The sequence below is a fragment of the Leiobunum rupestre genome, chromosome 5 (genome assembly GCF_980474605.1).
Source record: "Leiobunum rupestre chromosome 5, qqLeiRupe1.1.hap1, whole genome shotgun sequence".
Classification (NCBI taxonomy): Eukaryota; Metazoa; Arthropoda; class Arachnida; order Opiliones; family Sclerosomatidae; genus Leiobunum; species Leiobunum rupestre.
Window position 1 is genome coordinate 2,685,570 of NC_143388.1, and position 19,008 is coordinate 2,704,577.

The 19,008-nt window shown below is 32.8% G+C and overlaps 1 protein-coding gene and 1 long non-coding RNA gene across 2 annotated transcripts; both read right to left on the reverse strand.

Annotated features, from left to right (window-relative positions):
* Positions 1 to 221: 221 nt before the first annotated feature.
* On the reverse strand, positions 222 to 974 carry LOC149943344 (E3 SUMO-protein ligase ZBED1-like). The gene is made up of 4 exons (XM_090176037.1): positions 959 to 974; positions 731 to 772; positions 510 to 660; positions 222 to 426 (listed from the first exon to the last, which is right to left on the reverse strand). The coding sequence occupies exons 1-4, from the start codon at positions 972 to 974 to the stop codon at positions 222 to 224; spliced, it is 414 nt and encodes a 137-aa protein (XP_090032163.1).
* A 131-nt stretch (positions 975 to 1,105) lies between these two features.
* LOC149943345 (uncharacterized) lies at positions 1,106 to 1,889 on the reverse strand. Its single transcript, XR_016480832.1, has 4 exons — positions 1,768 to 1,889; positions 1,438 to 1,706; positions 1,273 to 1,376; positions 1,106 to 1,218 (listed from the first exon to the last, which is right to left on the reverse strand). It is a non-coding gene; the product is annotated as an uncharacterized LOC149943345 (long non-coding RNA).
* Positions 1,890 to 19,008: the final 17,119 nt, after the last annotated feature.

The window sequence follows — 19,008 nt, forward strand, 5'->3', positions numbered from 1 at the left end:
AATACTTTTAAAAAAACTTTTACTTTAAGTTTTCAATATACAAAAAAAAACACATTTCAGGTACTAATTCAGTATCAATAAGTATCACAATTATTCTAATATAATTAGAAACTACGTTTAATGAAACTTTAAATTTAAGTTTTAGGCCTAAACATCCAAAAACAAATTCAGGTACTAAGTATCACAAACTCATACTAATACTAGTTTGTTAAATAATTTAATCATTTAGTATTAGAATAAATGAAGAGTTTGTGGTTTTTGTAGTATTGCCTCAAATGCTCATAATACATAATTAAATTCTCCATTCGTTCTGGAGTTGATCTGTTTCGCTTGGCATTTTGAATAGACCCAGCCACGCTGAATAAACGTTCAGTATCTCCAGAAGAGGCAGGAATTGATAAGACAATTTTCGCTACTTTGCTTAATCTAACAAAGAAACAAATAATTTTAATTCAATAAAAAAATTATTATCATATTTTAAATAAACTTTCACTTCCATTATCACATACCTTGGAAAATTGATTTCTTTTCCTTTCCAGTACTCGATTGGGTCTTCACAAATAGATAATTCTGTGAGGTATAACTGAAGTTCATGAATGTTTTGCAAATTTCTATTAGTGGAAGTTGGCAAAAAATCCATTAAAAACTGTTCGAAATTCCCTGTAAGTGAAATAGTTTCTAATTAAATTTTAGTAAAAATATCTTAAGTCAATTTAGCATTATCTTGTACCTGTCTTGTTTGGTTGGATTTCTTCCATAGAAGGACTAGACCCTGAATTAAAATACTACTTTCGTTATCATCTTCCACAATTGGGGCATATAACGCCAAAAGGTTTTCAATAGCCTTTGTAGCATAAGATTCAGTCGCCATTTTTTATTCTCTTGCAGTGAAAGCTAATGGGAAAAAATAAATAAAAAATAACTCATTTAATTTTTAATAAATAATTGAATTACTTACTTGAAAATAATGACATCTTTAAGCGTGGGTTTAAGACTGTGGCACATATGAAAGCTTCATCATGGAATAGTTGTTTCAGTCCTTTCAGTAGAGTACTTTTCAATGTAGTAAAATTTGAAGATGAAGCTACATTTATCTGGTGATATGCAAATATAATAACACTTTGAACTATTGCAGAAGTAGAAGTGTTCTGCTTTTCAACCAGTTCAGTGACATTGGCAATGGGGCGCAAAAGTGATAGTACTTCACCGAAAGCATATCTGTTCAATGTAATTTTTTTTTTAAATGAAATAGAAATATTTATAATATTTTACCTAGTCACAGTTTTAGGTATGTCGAAACTCAGTTTTTTCCTAGTAGAATCTTTCGAGTTTGTTGCTTCGAGAAGAATTTCTTGTACTGAGTAGTAAACGTTTTCCTGCAAAAGTGTTTATTGGATAAATCAGAAATATACTATTTTGACTTATGAAATCAGTTACATCGAAAAGGCGCTCCAATGAGAAAAAAATAGAGTTTCACCTGGTTGGACATGATACTCAGAGACCTTGGCCAGCTTTTTTAACCAGAAGTCCACAATAGTAATTTGATCTTCGAAAGAATGTTATAATGTTGTTACTGTAATCAATTACACTTTTGGCTTCTCCGTCAGCCTTTATAGAATCATTCACTACAAGCTGGAAAGTGTGAGCAGCACAACCATATCGAGACCAATTTAGTGTTATTGCTTCTATTTCTTCTTCAGGGAATTCTAAAATTTAAAACAGTCCATTAATTTTAAATTACATTTTAGAGCAGAACTAAGTATTTACCAAGCAAATCTTCAAGTTCAGAAACATCTTCTGCATCATTAATATCATCAGATAATGATAGATCATTTTCCCTGGTGTCAGTGTCTTGAGTCTCCAAAATTGGGGTCCAATGTTTATCCAAAAACTGTGTCAAATTTAAGGCCTTGACCATGTTAGATGCATTATCCGCAGTAACCTTCCCAACCTAAATTTACACATTGAATAAAAAATATCATTAATTAAGTATTGCATCAATTTATGTCATTTGTTTAGCTGTGTTAAATCTACATCCATGCATTTGAGTGCTTCTATTACTTTGGCTCTGATATTTTCTGCTGTGTGTCGCTCTCAGAAATACTTAAAACTAATGGTTCTTGATATCAATTCCAATTTATCTGATTGAAAGAAAAATAATAATACATAAAAATACTAAATTCTGGAACATAAATTATGTAAAAACATTATTTCAAGTTACCTGACATAAATTGAACTTTAATGCCAATTATTCCCTCACGTGATCTGGTGCTCCAAATATCAAGTATAATATGTACAGAATTTGCAGCTCCTGGAGATATTTGCTTTTTCAAGGAAGGCACAACTTCATCTGACATTACATTATTTAAATCCCTTTTTATGGTTCTCCGAGATAAAACATTGAGGGTAGGATTTAATTAATGCATAAAAACTTGCCATCCTAGAGCTGAAAGATCATCAAGGTATAATATTTGGAATAAAACTAACTTTCAATTCCAGGGCCACAGTAAGGGTAGGGCATGGCACCATCAAGTGTTTTTTCCCCCTAAATTGGACCATTGGAAGGCACAAATTAGAATGTTTGACCCCACTACCCCACCGCCTACTTCAAATCAAGTTAAATGTATGAACTTACTTTCAGTGATTCGTAGGGGAAGACCAGATACAGTAATTAACTTCAACACTGCTTTTCTATACTTTTTTGCATCCATTTGTCTTCTTTGGAGGCTTTGGCAAACTTTCTTTTGGATACTTGGTTTAGACTTAGCTGAGACGATTGAGTATTCTTAAAATAATCTCCAATTTTTTTGCGGGCAATCTGTGTGCATATTCCCAATTCTTTGCATTTTACGAGAGGTTCTTCCTCCGAAACTTTACGTAAACTAGTTTCTATATTAATTTTATGGGATATCTAATATATTTGAAAAATAATCAAATAAAACCCGACATTTATTTAAAGACAAGGTAATTAGATAATAATTACCTTCAAGTGTCTTGTAAAGTTGAAAGTATTGTTACCCTCATTGGCGGTACGATATTTGGAGAAAATTTTACAAATCAAAACCATTGCTGGGTGAGATTCCTGTTTTTCAGTGTTAAAGCTGTGACCAAAATAGTCGAAGTAATCACGGAGTTTAGCACCGGCCGGAGAAAGTTCAAAGACGAAATTTAATAAAGGCCTAATAACTTTCGGTTCTTGTTTTTTAGAATTTTTGGGAGGAATTTCGTTTTAATTAAACTCATTCTCTAACAATTTATCTACACCAGAAGAATCCGATGCCGATTCACTAACGCTAAGCTGCAAATCCATTATAAAAAAATAATACATCCACAACTCCACTGGCCCCTTGCAAAGTAGAACTTTCAAAAATCCAAAGGATCAAACAAACACAAAGAAAAATAACCCAGCGCACGATGCTCAGTTTTGGTTTTGGTTTTGACTAAATGGAAGCATCCAGAAATGGGGGTGGAGAAAGAAAGCAGACAACGCTTTTTTTATAAGCCCCGACCTGGAAGTTCAGGAGATAACCTATTCTAGTTCGACTTCGAACTTCGAAGGGGTGATCGGGCTAAACAGCGAAAACGTAAGCAGTTGAGCTTGCAGCATCGAGGTGGATTGGACGACTAGTGGGGTAGGGGGGGGGGCGAGGGTTGTGAGCCCTACCGGTATCGGAAATCGGAACGAATAACGCAGAGATATTTTTTCGAAGGTCAAAATGCAACTCGTGTTTCTTATATTGAAACATCTCGCATTTTGCCGCTCTTTTGAAAACAGAAAGTAGAAGCTCGAGCCGCTCAACTCTTTTCCCGCTCCTCTCACTTTCCTCTCACATTTTTTTCGCAAGAGAATCTCGCTCGTAAGAACGCTCATCTTCCAAGATAATATATGGCTCATCTCACCGGCTCACATCACACAAACATAATATTTCCGCTCGATCATCTCTCGCTCACTATAGTAACATAACGATGCCGCTCGATTTTGCTCCTCTCAGAGACTGAGAGTCGCCGCTCGCTCCGACTCAAAACGCTCACAACCTCTCAAAAATTAGCTGAGCGCGCCCAACACTGCATCAACTCGGAAACTTTACGCTCATTTCTAGGGCTTCTCAATTATTATGATAGATTCCTACCAAATAATGCTACAAGATTAGCGCCTTTATATACGCTACTACAGAAGACTGCTAAATGGAGTTGGGGTCACGACGAAGATTATGCCTTTCAAGCAGCTAAAAACACACTAAAAGACTCCAACATATTAGTCCACCACGATGTCACCTGAGAAGTAATAATGGCTTGCGATGCTTCTCCAGTAGGGATTTCTGCTGTCATTTCCCATAAAGTGTGGGTGCTGTCATTTCCCGTGAAATTCACGGTCAGGAACGCCCAAAGCGTTTGCCTCCAGGAGTTTGAGCAAAGCTGAGCGCAATTACTCTAAACTCGACAAAGAGGCACTATCCATCATTTTCGGTGTGAAGAAATTTCGAGACTACATTTATGGGAAGAAATTTATTCTTCTCACGGACCATCAACCTTTGACAACACTTTTGGCTGCAGATAAACCAGTACCTCAGCTAGCGGCTGCACGACTCCAACGGTGGGCACTCTATCTCGCGGCATACACCTATGAAATAAGGTATAAAAAAGGTGCAAACCATCAAAATGCTGATGCCCTCAGCAGGTCACCTCTGCCAATTCCATCTGGAGAAAAGCCAACGCCAGCCGCAGCTGAATACGTATTTTTGATCAAAGAACTAACATCGGGAACTTTAACAGTTCAAGAATTGGACAAAATGACACTGGCTGACGATGAACTTTCTAAGCTGCGTAAATACATGCAAGAAGGTTGGCCAAGTAAAAATATGGATGAAGACATGGTACCTTATTACCGAAGAAGAACATAACTTTCTAACTTCCACAACATTATCTTACTGGGAAACAAAGTGATAATACCGAGGCAACATCGCTCAGAAGTGTTAAGAGAACTTCACAGTTCCCACCAGGGAATAGTAAAAATGAAGTCAACAGCTCGATCCCGAGTATGGTGGCCTTACATTTTTTTAGGACATAGAGAAATTGTCCAAATCATGTAACAATTGTCAACAAGAAGCTCCAATGCCATCATCAAGGTACAATCCGTGGGACAAGAACACATGCAAACTTCGCAGGGCCCATAGAAGGAAAATATTTACTCATATTATCCGACTCTTTCTCCAAATGGATCGAGGTGGAAATCACAGGTACGACCAGCACAGAGGTAGTCACATCATTTTTAACAAAACACATTGCTCGTTTTGGAGTTATGAAAGTATTAGTCACCGACAATGGCACATGCTTTTCCAGCGGAGATTTCCACAAATTTATGACACTCAATGGCGTTCGTCACATCCTCACAGCTCCCTATCACCCGGCCTCAAATGGCCAAGCGGAGAGAAGTGGCCGCACAGTCAAAAGTAGTCTAAGGAAAATCTCCGGAGGAACCAACGAAGCAATCACAATGATACAGCAAGGACTGGAAAATTTTAAAATAGGGAAACTGGAAACCCTCATAGCTCAAATTTTGACAAACCATAGAAGAGCGTTAGGCGTAAATGGAAAATCTCCTTTCGATATCATGTATGAAGGCCGCAACATCCTCGCACGATTGGATTTGTGTAATCCATTGAAAATGGGAACAAATTAAAATCAGCTACTTTTGGATAAGCCAGAAGACGAAAATCAACCCAAATTGAAACAACGAGGAACCAAATATCAGTTACAACAGACTATATATGCCAGAAACTACGGCAGGGGCTCCAAATGGATGGCAGGAAAAATCAAATCACACAAGGGTAACATGATGTACGAAATTCAAACCAACCACTGAACAATAAAACGTCATCAAAATCAGATACGAGCAAGGTGTCCGGGAACAGCATTACCAGATGTTCCATCGCCTGCGCAACTACTTTCACCTGAAACTTCTAACATGTTTACAATTCCAGTTACACCGATGAAGGAAGCTCAAAAAGGAGGTAACCTATTGCAGCAAGAAAAAAATAGTCAAACGAAGGACCTGCTAAATTTAAACGATACCAGCCAATCAGTTATCCAACCGTTAACTGTAGCAGTTCCAGAAAGTGCGAAAGATGCAAGTCAATCAGATCCCGGTTTTCAGCCAACAACTTCAATAGCACCAGAGCCAGAAACAACGAGAACTAGAAAAAACCAGACACCATCAAGGACAATACAACAACGGTTGGATTTCCTACCAAAGAAGTTTCGGCTGGAAAAGCCAAAACAACACAAGAAGCCACCAGAGTCCCCTCAGACACAAGACATATCAAAACATCCTCGGCGAATTAGAAACCCTCCGAATCGTTTAAATCTTAAAAGTACTCAAAACATCATATGTATTATAATTTTAAATGTTAAAAATCTCAGAAGAGGGTATTGTTGTATATGCATGCAAATCTATGACAAACTAACTATAGAGGGTGCCATAAGCCTATCACCTGTAAAAATGGGAAAAAAACTTTTGCTACCCCATTTATGGAAGGGATTGGGCATTCCTAATCCAGACCTCTAGCGAGGCAGACTTGTATAAACCATTTGCTCAGTATTTTATATGTAGTATTAAATCAGTATATTAATTAACAAGTCTAATTAATCTATATAAGCAAAACACTACAAAAACGAATAGAAATTTAATTCCAGCAACATTTTAGCCAACCATTTATAGAATTGCAAACGAGTTAAAATTTGGTCTTCTTCGCAGTTTTGTAGCGATGCTCGAGAAACCAAACGTTTCGCGGATCCACCAATGCCGTCGCAAGGACTCTTACCATGCGAAGTGGCGAAAGTCCAAATTGTGATGACATAAATTTAGAAGATTTTTACAATTTTTATATTCCGAAGCAGCGCCGTCGCTAAAGTAGTGCAAATGTGTGACGTTAGGTAGTTTATCCTTAAGGTACGAAATCATAGACTTCATAAAACAGTGAACGTTTCGGCACTGTGGTTCGTTTCATAGCTGACTATACAGCAGCTTTGGGTTCGAATTTCATTTTCTTCATTTTTAGAATAAATTACGAAGGGATGAAAGGTACATTGGGTACTCTCTAAATAAAAACCCTGAACGACATCCTGGGCAATGAAGGAGTAATTATCGGCAAAGTCAAGAAGAATAATGGCATGTGTTGGTGTTACGGATTCTTTTAACTCCCTTGGGTATGCCACTTGTGATTTCGCCACGAAATGGTGTTGTACCACTTTGTCCATCATATCCGCTAAGTTTGACATGAAGTCTGAAACAGATTCGTGTAAGTAATCTCGTTCGATTTTCTTTATGAATCCACTGTTTGTATCGAACGTTATCATCAAGATAAATTTCCATTTCATCAAATAAAGAATAAACGTAATTTTTTAAACTTATTTCTGAGGGACACTGATCGCAGCGGTGTAATGCCATAACTTTTAGGTTCTGATGTATTTCACAAATACACATTGTGCACACCTCTGGAAGTAACTGGAATGCACCAATTCGGTCGCAACGAATAAAACTTGGAAAAATAAATTTTAACATCCGAGTTTGCTTCTTTAAATTGTAAATATACTATCAAATGTCAGGGACGTGTAAGTCGTTTTTGTTTGTGAATTTTTTGACCACCGATATGTACAGTTGTACATGTAGGACACCATTATAAATATGTCAAATCAACTTTAAAGGCTTAATAATATAACACTGTATATGTATAGTGTGTGGTGAATCCAACTCTCGGAATAAATAAATTAAACTTCTTGTAATAATTGTAACATACAATACACATAATCAAGATGTTCAATTAATCCTATTGATCCATAGAGGAGTAAAATGCAAACACTCAATAACGGACCGCAAAAATAATACCTAATGCCGAGGTGAACAGGTTCGGCCACATGATAACCTCACAGTATTACCACAGGCTCGATTGGCTCCATTTTCATTACTTTTTACTCACACGTAAAACGAACAGAAGTCAATTAGCTTTCACTTAATAGTACCGCCCAAGGCTAGAATTCGTTTTTGTGAATCATATACACTTCTCCCCGGCAACTGTATTCCTTTTATGTTTGAAATATTTTACGAAATCAAGCATTTAAAGTTTTTTAAATACTGTTAATTCATAATACATCTACACATGATTTTGTAGAAAATATACTAAAATTTTCGTATGAGTGTAAATGTTCTTGTCTTATTAGTACATTTAACAGTTTTGTAGGACTATGACCGAAATATTTCTTAAAACAAATAGATTTTAAATAAATTATGATTTTTCCAAATTTGGATCTTGGTATTGCAAAGCATATCTAACAATTCCCACGTTAATTGTAGATTTTCTATATTATGGAACTAGAACGTCGTAAAGATCTTGTATTCGGAACAAAAATGGTTGTAATGTAATATAAGTTAAAACCTTGAGCTACCAATTGCTAATGTTGTTTAAATCTTCAATGTTTGTAATAGAAATTAAAATAGTTGGTGGAAAATTACCGTGCGCATATTATTGATTGTGCAATGTTTTTAATACATCAAAAACAACAAAAATCATAACCAAATTAAATTGAAATCTTTAACATAGGCTATCCCATTTAGAACATCACAATAACATTTGTTTTAAAATATCCAACTTTTAAATTTATGTCTCAAATTAAATCTTAACTACTTCAGAACAAATACAAATATTATTTACGGATAGAGGAATTTATAACATTGTTATTTAAATTGTTATAATCTAATTAACTTTTCTTTTCATAGAGCTCAAACTTGTTTTTAAATTATTCTTCTGATTATTTTTTTTTTTTAAATTATTATTCTTATTTTTGTTCTTTGTTTAATTTAATTTAATTTTTTAATTATTCTTTTGATTATTTTTTTTATTAAATTATTATTCTTATTTTTGTTCTTTGTTTAATTTTATTTTATATTTTAATTAACTCAATATTAATTTAGTATATTTGTTTGTGCTGTCTTGTTTACCAACATATATAAACATTCTTTTTTTATCTGCAAAGTTTGTTTTGGTTAATATATATTATAATTATTATTGAATATCTTCAATGAAAGTAAATGGTTGTTTTTGAAATTTTTCAAGCAAATATTAAAAATAAAATTTAAATTAATTTTTAAAATATTTTTATAAATAGGATTTTTAACATATTTAGCATTAGTGGAAAATAATCCAGTTTTTTACAAACTCAGTGAATATTTTATGCCCCACATTTATAATTTATAATGATTTAAAATAATTTTGTGTGGAAATATAATTTTAGTTTGAGGTCGATGCTTTCAATTGTCAATAAAAACTTATGCTTTATTGAGTTTTATCACTACAATTAAAGATAATGGTCTAACTTTATCTATAAATATATTTATCAAACAATCATAGATATGAATGATCTGATTTTAGAAGGAATTAATCATATATACCGAGATAAGTTTTTATCAGGATTCTATTTATACATTGTTGTTTACATGATTAAACTAAATACAATTATATTAACTCTATTTTAACAAATTCTATACAGATATAATCATATATACCAATATTTGTTTATTTAAAAAATAAAAAATACCATTTTTAAGTGTTGGTTAAGTATTTATTGAATTATTTTACATAAATTAAATTTTAAACTTTAAGTTGTGTTAGTTGGTAGAACCAAATCCATGACATCCTCTTTCCGTTTCTTTAAATTTCTGTTAAGTACCAAAATAGTATATTATGTAAAAACCTTTTTGTATACACTTCGTTAAACATACTTCACACTCTACTACTGATGGATAAAATATTCTCTCACAAATCAATTGCGCTATTTTATCACCTTTTAAAATTTTATAATCAGCTTTCCCATGATTGATTAAAACAATACCAATTGGTCCAGTATAGTCTATGTCAATAACTCCGGCTAAAACATCAATTCCGTAATGAAGTGCCAAACCACTCCGTGGAGCTTTTTTAAACATAGTAAATTATGTGATTTCTAAATTTTTACAACATTATGAAAAATCTTACCAATACGACCATAGGTGTTTTCGGGAAGTAAAATTTTTAAATCTTTTTCTATTAAATACAACTTGTGTAGAAGTCGAATTAAGCTCGGTATGTAATCATCCTTGATCTCAAAACACTGTGCATAAATTTTAATAAAAGGATTGATATATATTTAATGTATAGGAACTAGAGAAAGAGTATAAAATAAAATAATTTTTTAGGTTTATATTTACAATATATTCTTATAATTATACTAATTAACTATTACAAATTTTAGCCTAAATTTAAAACATAATACCTCATTTTTTAGTTAAGAAGAAAAACTTCTACGAAATAATGTAATTATAATTATTTTTAATTATATCGTTATAATATTTCTAGTTTTTTACAACCATTATTTTTTTCATATTCCTAATAATATCTTTATTGTATGGTTTATTTTGTACAGATTTTGGAATTGTTTTATTTTTAAAATCTTTATGAATTTTATAATTTAATATGTAATTCTTTGCAAAAAATAATTTTATTGGTGTAAAATTTAATTTAATTTAATCTAATTAAGTGGTTTGTACTAGGATGGTATCCGTTACATATAGACTTTCTGTGGTCGCCTACAAATTTTGTCTTTGCAAAATACATATTATTAAATATTATAAAATATTGTATCTTCAAAAGTAAGTTATTATTTAATTTTGTTTGAAAGAAATCTTATGTAGGAAAATAATAACAGTGGATTTAATAGAAAAAAGATTTATTGACATGTTTTCAATCATTTTACAAGTTTTTTTAAGATTTGCCAAAACTTCAATGGGTGTTTCCGCATTGTTGGGAATTAAAATTTGATTATTTTTACAATATTCTTGAAAATAGACCAGTGCTTCCAGTTGTTTATCAGTCGTCATTTTCAAATCAGGTGGAAATACAAAGTTAGACTACATTAAAGAATTCAAAGTTTCTTCAGCCATGTTAAGAATATTCGAATCTATACTTTCTTCTTCTTTAGTAGTTGGTTCAACATTTGAGTTCGAAGGTTGAATCTTACCGTCGATTACTAAATCATCGTACCATTCTTGATTTTTTACGTTAAACTCGTTCAAATAATCAATAATTTGATCGTCTAATAGTTCATCTTCGAGTGTGTATTTCTGGTGATGTGAATTTAAACAATCACACACTCTTTTATTAGTGAGTGTTTTATTCGAAAAACTACATGTTTAATGGTTCATTAAATGTTGCTTAAAAATTATCCTGTCTAGAAATAGATCTTGACAAATCCAACATTTTTCCTTAAAGGTAAATCCCTCCATACTTTTAAACGCGTGTTTTCGACATGGCGGGTCAAAATAACACGAATTATCAACGAGTGAATCGCATTTCAATTCTGGTTTCCCCAAAAATAACTTTATTTTTTTTTACTTTTAAAGGGGGCGATTTTTGAGACATCTTGCGTTTTCCCATTTCAACTGTGATATAATAAAAAAAAATTAATCGCAATTAGGTTTTTACAGTGATATTATACAACTCAATCCTACCTGTTGAAAAACAAAGTCAACAAATAACTTGTTTAAATTTTGAAAAAATATTAAATTCCTCAAGGTTAGCAGGTGTGTGTATTGATGGGGGAAAGCACATTCCAACGATACGAACACCCTTTTTAATATATAAAAAGTACATGTATTTACGATAAATTTGTATTATAATTAACGTTTGATAAGTTTGAAAATAATTACAAAATATAAATTATTTTTTGAGACATAATTATTTGATTAATTATTTCCAAAGGTGATTTTAAATATACTATATTATGAAAAAAGATTTTACCTTGACTTATTTTTATATAACTTAAAATCTTCGGGGTTTTTAATTTATGATAATACTAATATCTACACATACACCATTTGTATAAAAACTTGAATTTTACCTTTAATCATTAGAAATATATTCGCCGTGTAAACGAGAGAGTTGAATATTAAGAAATACAGTTTTTCTTCAATTTTGGAGATAAAAGTATGTTATTTAGTAATTTTAATATTCTTTAATTATTTTTTTTTTAATTATTACTTCATTTTATATAGTGGACGAGACTTCTTGCAAAATTTTGTTGGAAAGAGGTTCTGTTAAAGTACAAAAAGATGGTTTTACTTGTTGTCCTTATTGTTTTGGATATACTGAGTCGTTAGAAACCATTGGTGGACTCCTATATTATTGTTGGAATAAACCATGTTGATTTTACTACCGACCTGTTGTTTTTAGACAAGGCAATTGTTTATCAATGAGAATTCCATCGGATGCATTATTAATCTTTCCTCAACATTTAATTTGTATAATATGTGGTGTAAGAGGAAATAGAAGACGTTCGAGAGATACAGATTGTATAGAATCCGAATATAGCTCGGTATGTATTTATCCTCAATCTAAAAAAAACACTGTGTATAAAATGAAATAAATCTTTTTTTTATAAATATTTCTTGTATTATATAGAGAAAAGTGACATAAACAACAGAGCAATACAAAATAAAATTTAATTTTTTGTAAAAAATCCGTTTTTTGATTCACATATATATACAACATTTATTAGGGCAACCAGTTTTTTTCTCTTTTTAACTGGGCTCTGTGGAAACTCTCCTGGCGAAACGTGATCTGCGTTTATAATTTATTGATTAATTCCATCTGGCTCGGAGATGCGAAAGTGAGTAAAAAATAGAGTAGGATCAACGATGCCAGATGATAATAAACATTTTTGCGTTTGTGTGATATAATTAGTCAATTGTTGAAAAATCCAAACTAGTTTTACAAGGCTCTAATTGTAGTTGATAACGTTTACACGTGACGATAATTAAGGGGTGGGTATCAAATTACTTCTACAAGGTTGAAAAATGCAATTGAATGTTGAACCAGTTCTATCCTAGAGGTAATTTTAATTTTTGAATTTAAAGATATATAGATATTTGATAGTTCACAATGTGGCAGAATTTTATAGAGCGTGCTTCTGGTAAAGCTTTTCAACAGAAAGTTAAAACTATAAATCAAATAAAGTGAGTAATATTTAATTTAAAAATAATTAAAATTATTAAACTTAATTTTGTTTTAATTTAGCCACCAATAAATACCCGTTCGTTTACTGTGTATAGTCAGAAAATTCTATCTACGTGTTAAAGTATTAACAATTTTGCTATTTTTAATTTAAAAGAAAGTTAATTATTATTTTTTATTTTAAATAAATTGTTTTTGGAATTTTTATTGATTACGTATCTTAAACCGTTTTTCCATTGTATCTTCAAAAAAATGTAAGAATTACTTTATATTGATAAAGTAATACGGTTTTATTGCAGGTTAACAAAATTATTTATTTGAATCGCTAAAACATTGTATCTTTAAAAGTAAATAAACTTAATTTTTTATAATATATTAGCGACTAAATCTCTGGCGGATATCGCAAAATCAAGCACATTGTAATGTTTTGTTTTAAAATGTTTATTAATTGTGTATTGATTGTTTTTGATTGTTAACTATGTAATTAATTTATTATTTTAAAAAAAATTGTTTTATTTGGTTATGATACTTTAGAATGTTTTCATTTACTATTGAAAACCAACAAACTATCCTATTTGGGAAAAATTGTACTTTTGTATTGCAAATGTTAAAAAAAATGTATCTCCAAAAGTAAATAAATTTATTTTATTTCGTCTGGGGTAAAAAATAAGTGGCTATATCTCGGGTGGATATTGTGTAATTATTTATTTATCTCCAAAATGAAAAAAAAAATTGAAGTTTAAACTCGTTTATTAGACATTTAAAGTATTTTGGGTGGGGCCAAAACTTGTCAAGGCTATAAAGCGAAGGTCGCGAATTCATTTCCCTATCTCGCAATTAACTAATTAGCATTTTAAATGGCTAAAAAATGAAAAAACAAAAAAGTGACACCAAAAGTGAATGAACGTAAGTAATCGGGGGTTAGACATTAGTGTCGATATCTCGGTCTGAGCTTGTCCGATCGTGTCCAAACTTGTTGGGGTTGTGGACAGGGGTCAAGCGTCTAGGTCAAAGGTCATCTTCAAGGTCAAATTTAGGGTTAAAATTAAAATATTTTGTTGACTTTTTCCAAGGTCAAAACCGGTTTTTGGAAAAAAAATTGGGTCATTTTGGCGGCCATCTTGGCGGCCATCTTGGATTTTACTTGTTCAAATTTAGTTTACCTCTACTTACCGTGTGGGGCTACACAACTTTTCCCGATGGCCAGTTTCAGGTCGGACAGGTAAACAGGGGGCACAATTTCAACCCCCCTTATCGAAACCGTGTATGGTCAGAAGTAATATATAAGTGTGGCACTTTCTTATCGAAACCGTGTGTGGTCAGAAGTAACAAATAAGTGTGGCACTTTCTTATCGAAACCGTGTATGGTCAAGGTAATAAGTAAGTGTGGCACTTTCTTATCGAAACCGTGAATGGTCAGAAGTAATAAGTAAGTGTGGCACTTTCCTATCGAAACCGTGTATGGTCAGAAGTAATAAGTAAGTGTGGTACTTTCTTATCGAAACCGTGTGTGATTAGAAGTATCAAATAAGTGTGGCACTTTCTTATCGAAAATCTGTATGGTCAAAAGTAATAAGTAAGTGTGGCACTTTCTTATCGAAACCGTGTATGGTCAAAATTAATAAATAAGTGTGGCACTTTCTTATCGAAACCGTGTGTGGTCAGAAGTAATAAGTGTGGCACTTTCTTATTGAAGTCGTTTATGTGTGGCACAAAATAATATTATCGCCTTCTTGGCGAACTTGTATAGTTTGTATAGTTGGTCCAGAGATTTGGTCTCATTCGATAGAACTCTTTGACGCGCACGCAGTGCCGTTAATTTCCGCCCCCTCCGAACAACCCCTTTAAAGGGAAAGTGACCGAAAAAACAAGTTGGTCTCATTCGATAGAACTCTTTGACGCGCACGCAGTGGCCTTAATTTCCGCCCCCTCCGACCAACCCCGTTAAAGGGAGAGTCACCGAATTGTACGATATCGGACGCCACGAAAATTGTAATACGCCCTAAAAATTGCGATGAATTCATCGCACTGAGCCACTGACGCGTGTTCAACTGATTTCTTTCGGCAAAATGGGTATTTTGTTTATGAATTTGCGAATTTACATGACTTTTGGTGCCTAAACTACCCAAATGTTTGATATAAATTTCTTAACACATTTGAATCCCAGTTTAAGTATTTCTTTAAATCATATTTCCACTAATTTCAATAATTTAAAAGAATTACTTTTGTCGTGTTTTGCTTACCTATTTCATCTTTGATACTTTCCGTCTATCTAACGACAGGAAATCAAATGGCCTCAACAGCTTTTGTATTGGTTTGCCCACCCGCGTTTCCTGAGGGTGGGCGTGCCCACTCTCTAACATAGGATGGTGAATTATATATCAAGCCATAGGAAATCACATGGGCTCAACAGCTTTTATAACAGTTTTCCCACCCGGGTCTCCTGATGGTCGGCGGCATCCACTCTTTAACTTAGGATGGCAATTTATGTATCAAACGATAAGAAATCACGTAGCCTCCACAGCTTTTGTATTGGTTTGCCTACCTGTGTCTACTAAGGGTGTATGGGTTTATGTGGAACTAATATTACGGCCTGGGCCGACTTGTTTACATTGGACCGCCCTGTGATTGATAAAATTAAAGATGGATTCAACTACTTTTCTACTTGGATAGACTCTATTCAAAGAAGAGCGCTTTAAGAAAAATGCATTTATTCAAATTTAAATTAATTACAATATTCTTTCCAGATCTCCTTAATTTTACACAAGCCCAATTTTTATCATGGCGGGTATGTTTTTGAAGTTCCGTTACAAAATATTCAATTACTAATTTAATAATTATGGTCATTATAGACTTGTGATCTTTAGCGTATAATGCACTATGGCTTTTTAAATCTTTGCAAAGAGTATTTAAGAGCTAATTCTTATCACCCGGTAAAATAAACGGAAGTGCTGTGGAAACTCTCGTCCGCCAATTTAAATTTAGCGCGGCTGGAAAATTGCCAGGAATTAACTATGCGACAGCGAGAAGAGCCATAGCCTGCGTTCAGGAACGCTCAACGGACTCAACGTTGAGCAACCGTTGAGTCCGGTTTCTTGTTGTATAATTTTTGGGGTTTCCGGTTTTGACGCCACGTTGCTCAACGCTTGATCAACGAACTCAAAACCAGTAAGAGCAGGTTTTTCGACGCTCAACGCAACAAAGGGCAGTTTAGAAAAAAATTGCAATGGCGAATGCTTATGAAACGGTGGCCTTATCCGACAATAGTGGGAATATTTATCAATTTGAAGAGACAAGGGACGACTATGATTAAATTTTAAAAGATATTTAGTGTTTTAATTATTAATTTTATTATTGCTTAGATCAAGAACTTTTCTTGGTGATTTTAAGTAGTATTTTTTTAAGCCTTTGCTTAGACTGTAATGAACTATCCACCTCAATGCCTACTTGATTTGCTACTAAGTAATTTATCAAAAATGCCTATGATATTTTGTAGACATTTATTATAGATAAATAATAAATAAAATAATAATTTATGTACATAATTTAGATCAAGTATTTGCAAACGCTTGCTTTCAAAAAGCCATTGAAGGTGGGGTTACACCGTATGAACGCTCACCCGGAGATTTTGTTGTTGAAGACAGTACCAAAGATCACCAAAATCACGATGACGGTAAAGGTTTTGAAAGATATTAGGTTTGTTTGAAAGTATATTTTAATTTTTTTTAATTTAGGGAATTTGGAGGAGAGTTTTGAGACGCGCATTTACCGAAGAAGAAATTGACTAAAAATTATAATTTGCTTTGGATTAATTGTTTTCAAACTAACAAAAAAGAACTGGAAAATTCAAGAAGAAAAAAGGATGTATGGGATAAAATTAGTTTGGATTTAAAAGAAAAAGGATACATGTTTTCTGGCGATGACTGTGATGCCTAATGGCGGAACCTTAAATCTACGTATGTGCTTAATTAGAAGAAAATAGGGGTAGTGCGTATTTGTAGTTTAATATTTCACAGTTTTCTCGATTTGGGAAATATACTAAAATAGGTTTTTTTCTGGCGAAACTAGTTCGTCACAAAAATCAGTGAAAACACTAAAAAGTGTCGCTTTGCTAGATACGTAATTCTCCCCTATTTTCTTTTGACTAAGTTTAATAATTATACATTACATTTATTTCCTAATATCAATATTGATTAGTTATTAGAAGATAAAATATAAATCCAACAAAACGGGTAGAGGAAACAAAGTTGGGAATATTTTGATTCCATGGATGAAGTGCTTTCAGCAAAACATTCGGTAACACCTGTAAATGTTTTATACACAAGTTAATCGTCCATAGGCAAGTAATTAGTATGAAGGTTAAGTTTCAACAGCAACATTGGCTCTTGCGCTTTTGCCAAACTAACTCTATACTTAACTGATTTAAAGAACTTTAAGTTGTTGAAACTTCTGAAAAACACATGAATACCAGCACAATGTTTATATTTTAGTTTGTTTTATAGATAATAGATGTGACAAATATTGCAAGTAATTTTGAGGGACCACTTTTCCAAGCTATTTCAACATCATCTTTAAGTTCTACATCTTCATCAAACATTATACCTTCACCATCAACAATGCATCAGCTTCTTCAAAAATTATTAATTATTAATATTAATTAATATTATTATTAATAATTTGTCTAGCGAAGCTATGTTTCTTATTATAATAGCAGATAAGTGTCCATTGTCCTTATACGGAACCAGTAAAAAGTTATCTAGTGGGTATGCGGAATCACTTATTTGGTGACCACCACAAGTGTGTTTAGTCTCTTAAAAAAGTTTATTATATATGCAGCTGTACTTCCAAACGCGAGCATCATGAACCGGACCTGGCCAGCCAACGCATAAATCAATGATGTAGAGATCCTCGTTGCAAATACCTGTCCATAATTAAGATATATGATTAATTGCAAAATTGAATTGTTTATAAAAAATTACTTTGCAAAAGGATCGAGCCGATCGACGTTCGTTTATTACGATTATAATAAGAGCTTTTATCATTAACAGGCTCTTTAATATCAATGTTCTTTAAATCTGCCCCTCAACGCCTTCGTTAACACCGACGAAAACTTCTCTAAACAAAGGAGAGAAGGGGGGCGGAAACGAGCCCCAATGTCCAGCTTGAGTCCCCGAGAGAGGAAATCGCCACGGGCTTTCCGAGAAAGCGTTGAAGGGCAAATTTTACAACATACATTGAATACAATAACAAACAAAATATACACTGAGAAGTTTACAAAAATAGAGGGATTAACAGGGGATGGGTTTTTTCCAGAGAAAGAAAAACCGTTGAGATGCTTTTAAAAAGGGTTGTTACAAAAGTTGGGAAATATTTTTTGGTTACATTATTTTTTTGTTGCACTTTCTACAATTTTGCAACAGTTATTTTCGGAATTAAGTTAGTTATTAAATTTATAGTTATTTTAATATTTTAAGTTCAAGTTTTTAAAAAATAAGAGAGCACTTTTTATATTTTTAACACTCCCCCGGTAATACTGAAAGAATTACCAAGTTGAGTGAAGTGCTCTAATGAAGTTCGATGTTACACAAATGTTGTACCGCGCGTTTTATTAAATTACCATTTTTTGTTTTAATTACACACATTCTGTTTCTACCATCGCGACCTTTAGTTACTTCACTAACCAGACCTATTTTCCACATATGTCGTGGTAATTTATCTTCCTGAATTAAGACCACGTCACCAATTTTAAATAGTGTGCCGATCTTAATTCTCTAATATAACCTTTTCGCCACCTTTTCCAGACATTATTTAGAACAGTTTCACGATATTTTAAACGCTTTGATAACTCGACACGTGTAGTCGGTACATATTCATTTTTAAATTTTAAAGGTGGCAAGGAATTAAGTCTATTTCCCGTTAGAAATTCAGCCGGAGAGAGTGGATTGGGTTCATTACAATCATTATAGAC

What these genes read in the sequence shown, in the direction of transcription:
- LOC149943344 (XM_090176037.1), bottom strand. An exon ending in AATCCAACCAAACAAGACAG is followed by an intron (nt 661 to 730) that starts GTACAAGATAAT and finishes TTTCACTTACAG; the next exon opens with GGAATTTCGAACAGTTTTTA. An exon ending in AAAGAAATCAATTTTCCAAG is followed by an intron (nt 427 to 509) that starts GTATGTGATAAT and finishes TTTCTTTGTTAG; the next exon opens with ATTAAGCAAAGTAGCGAAAA.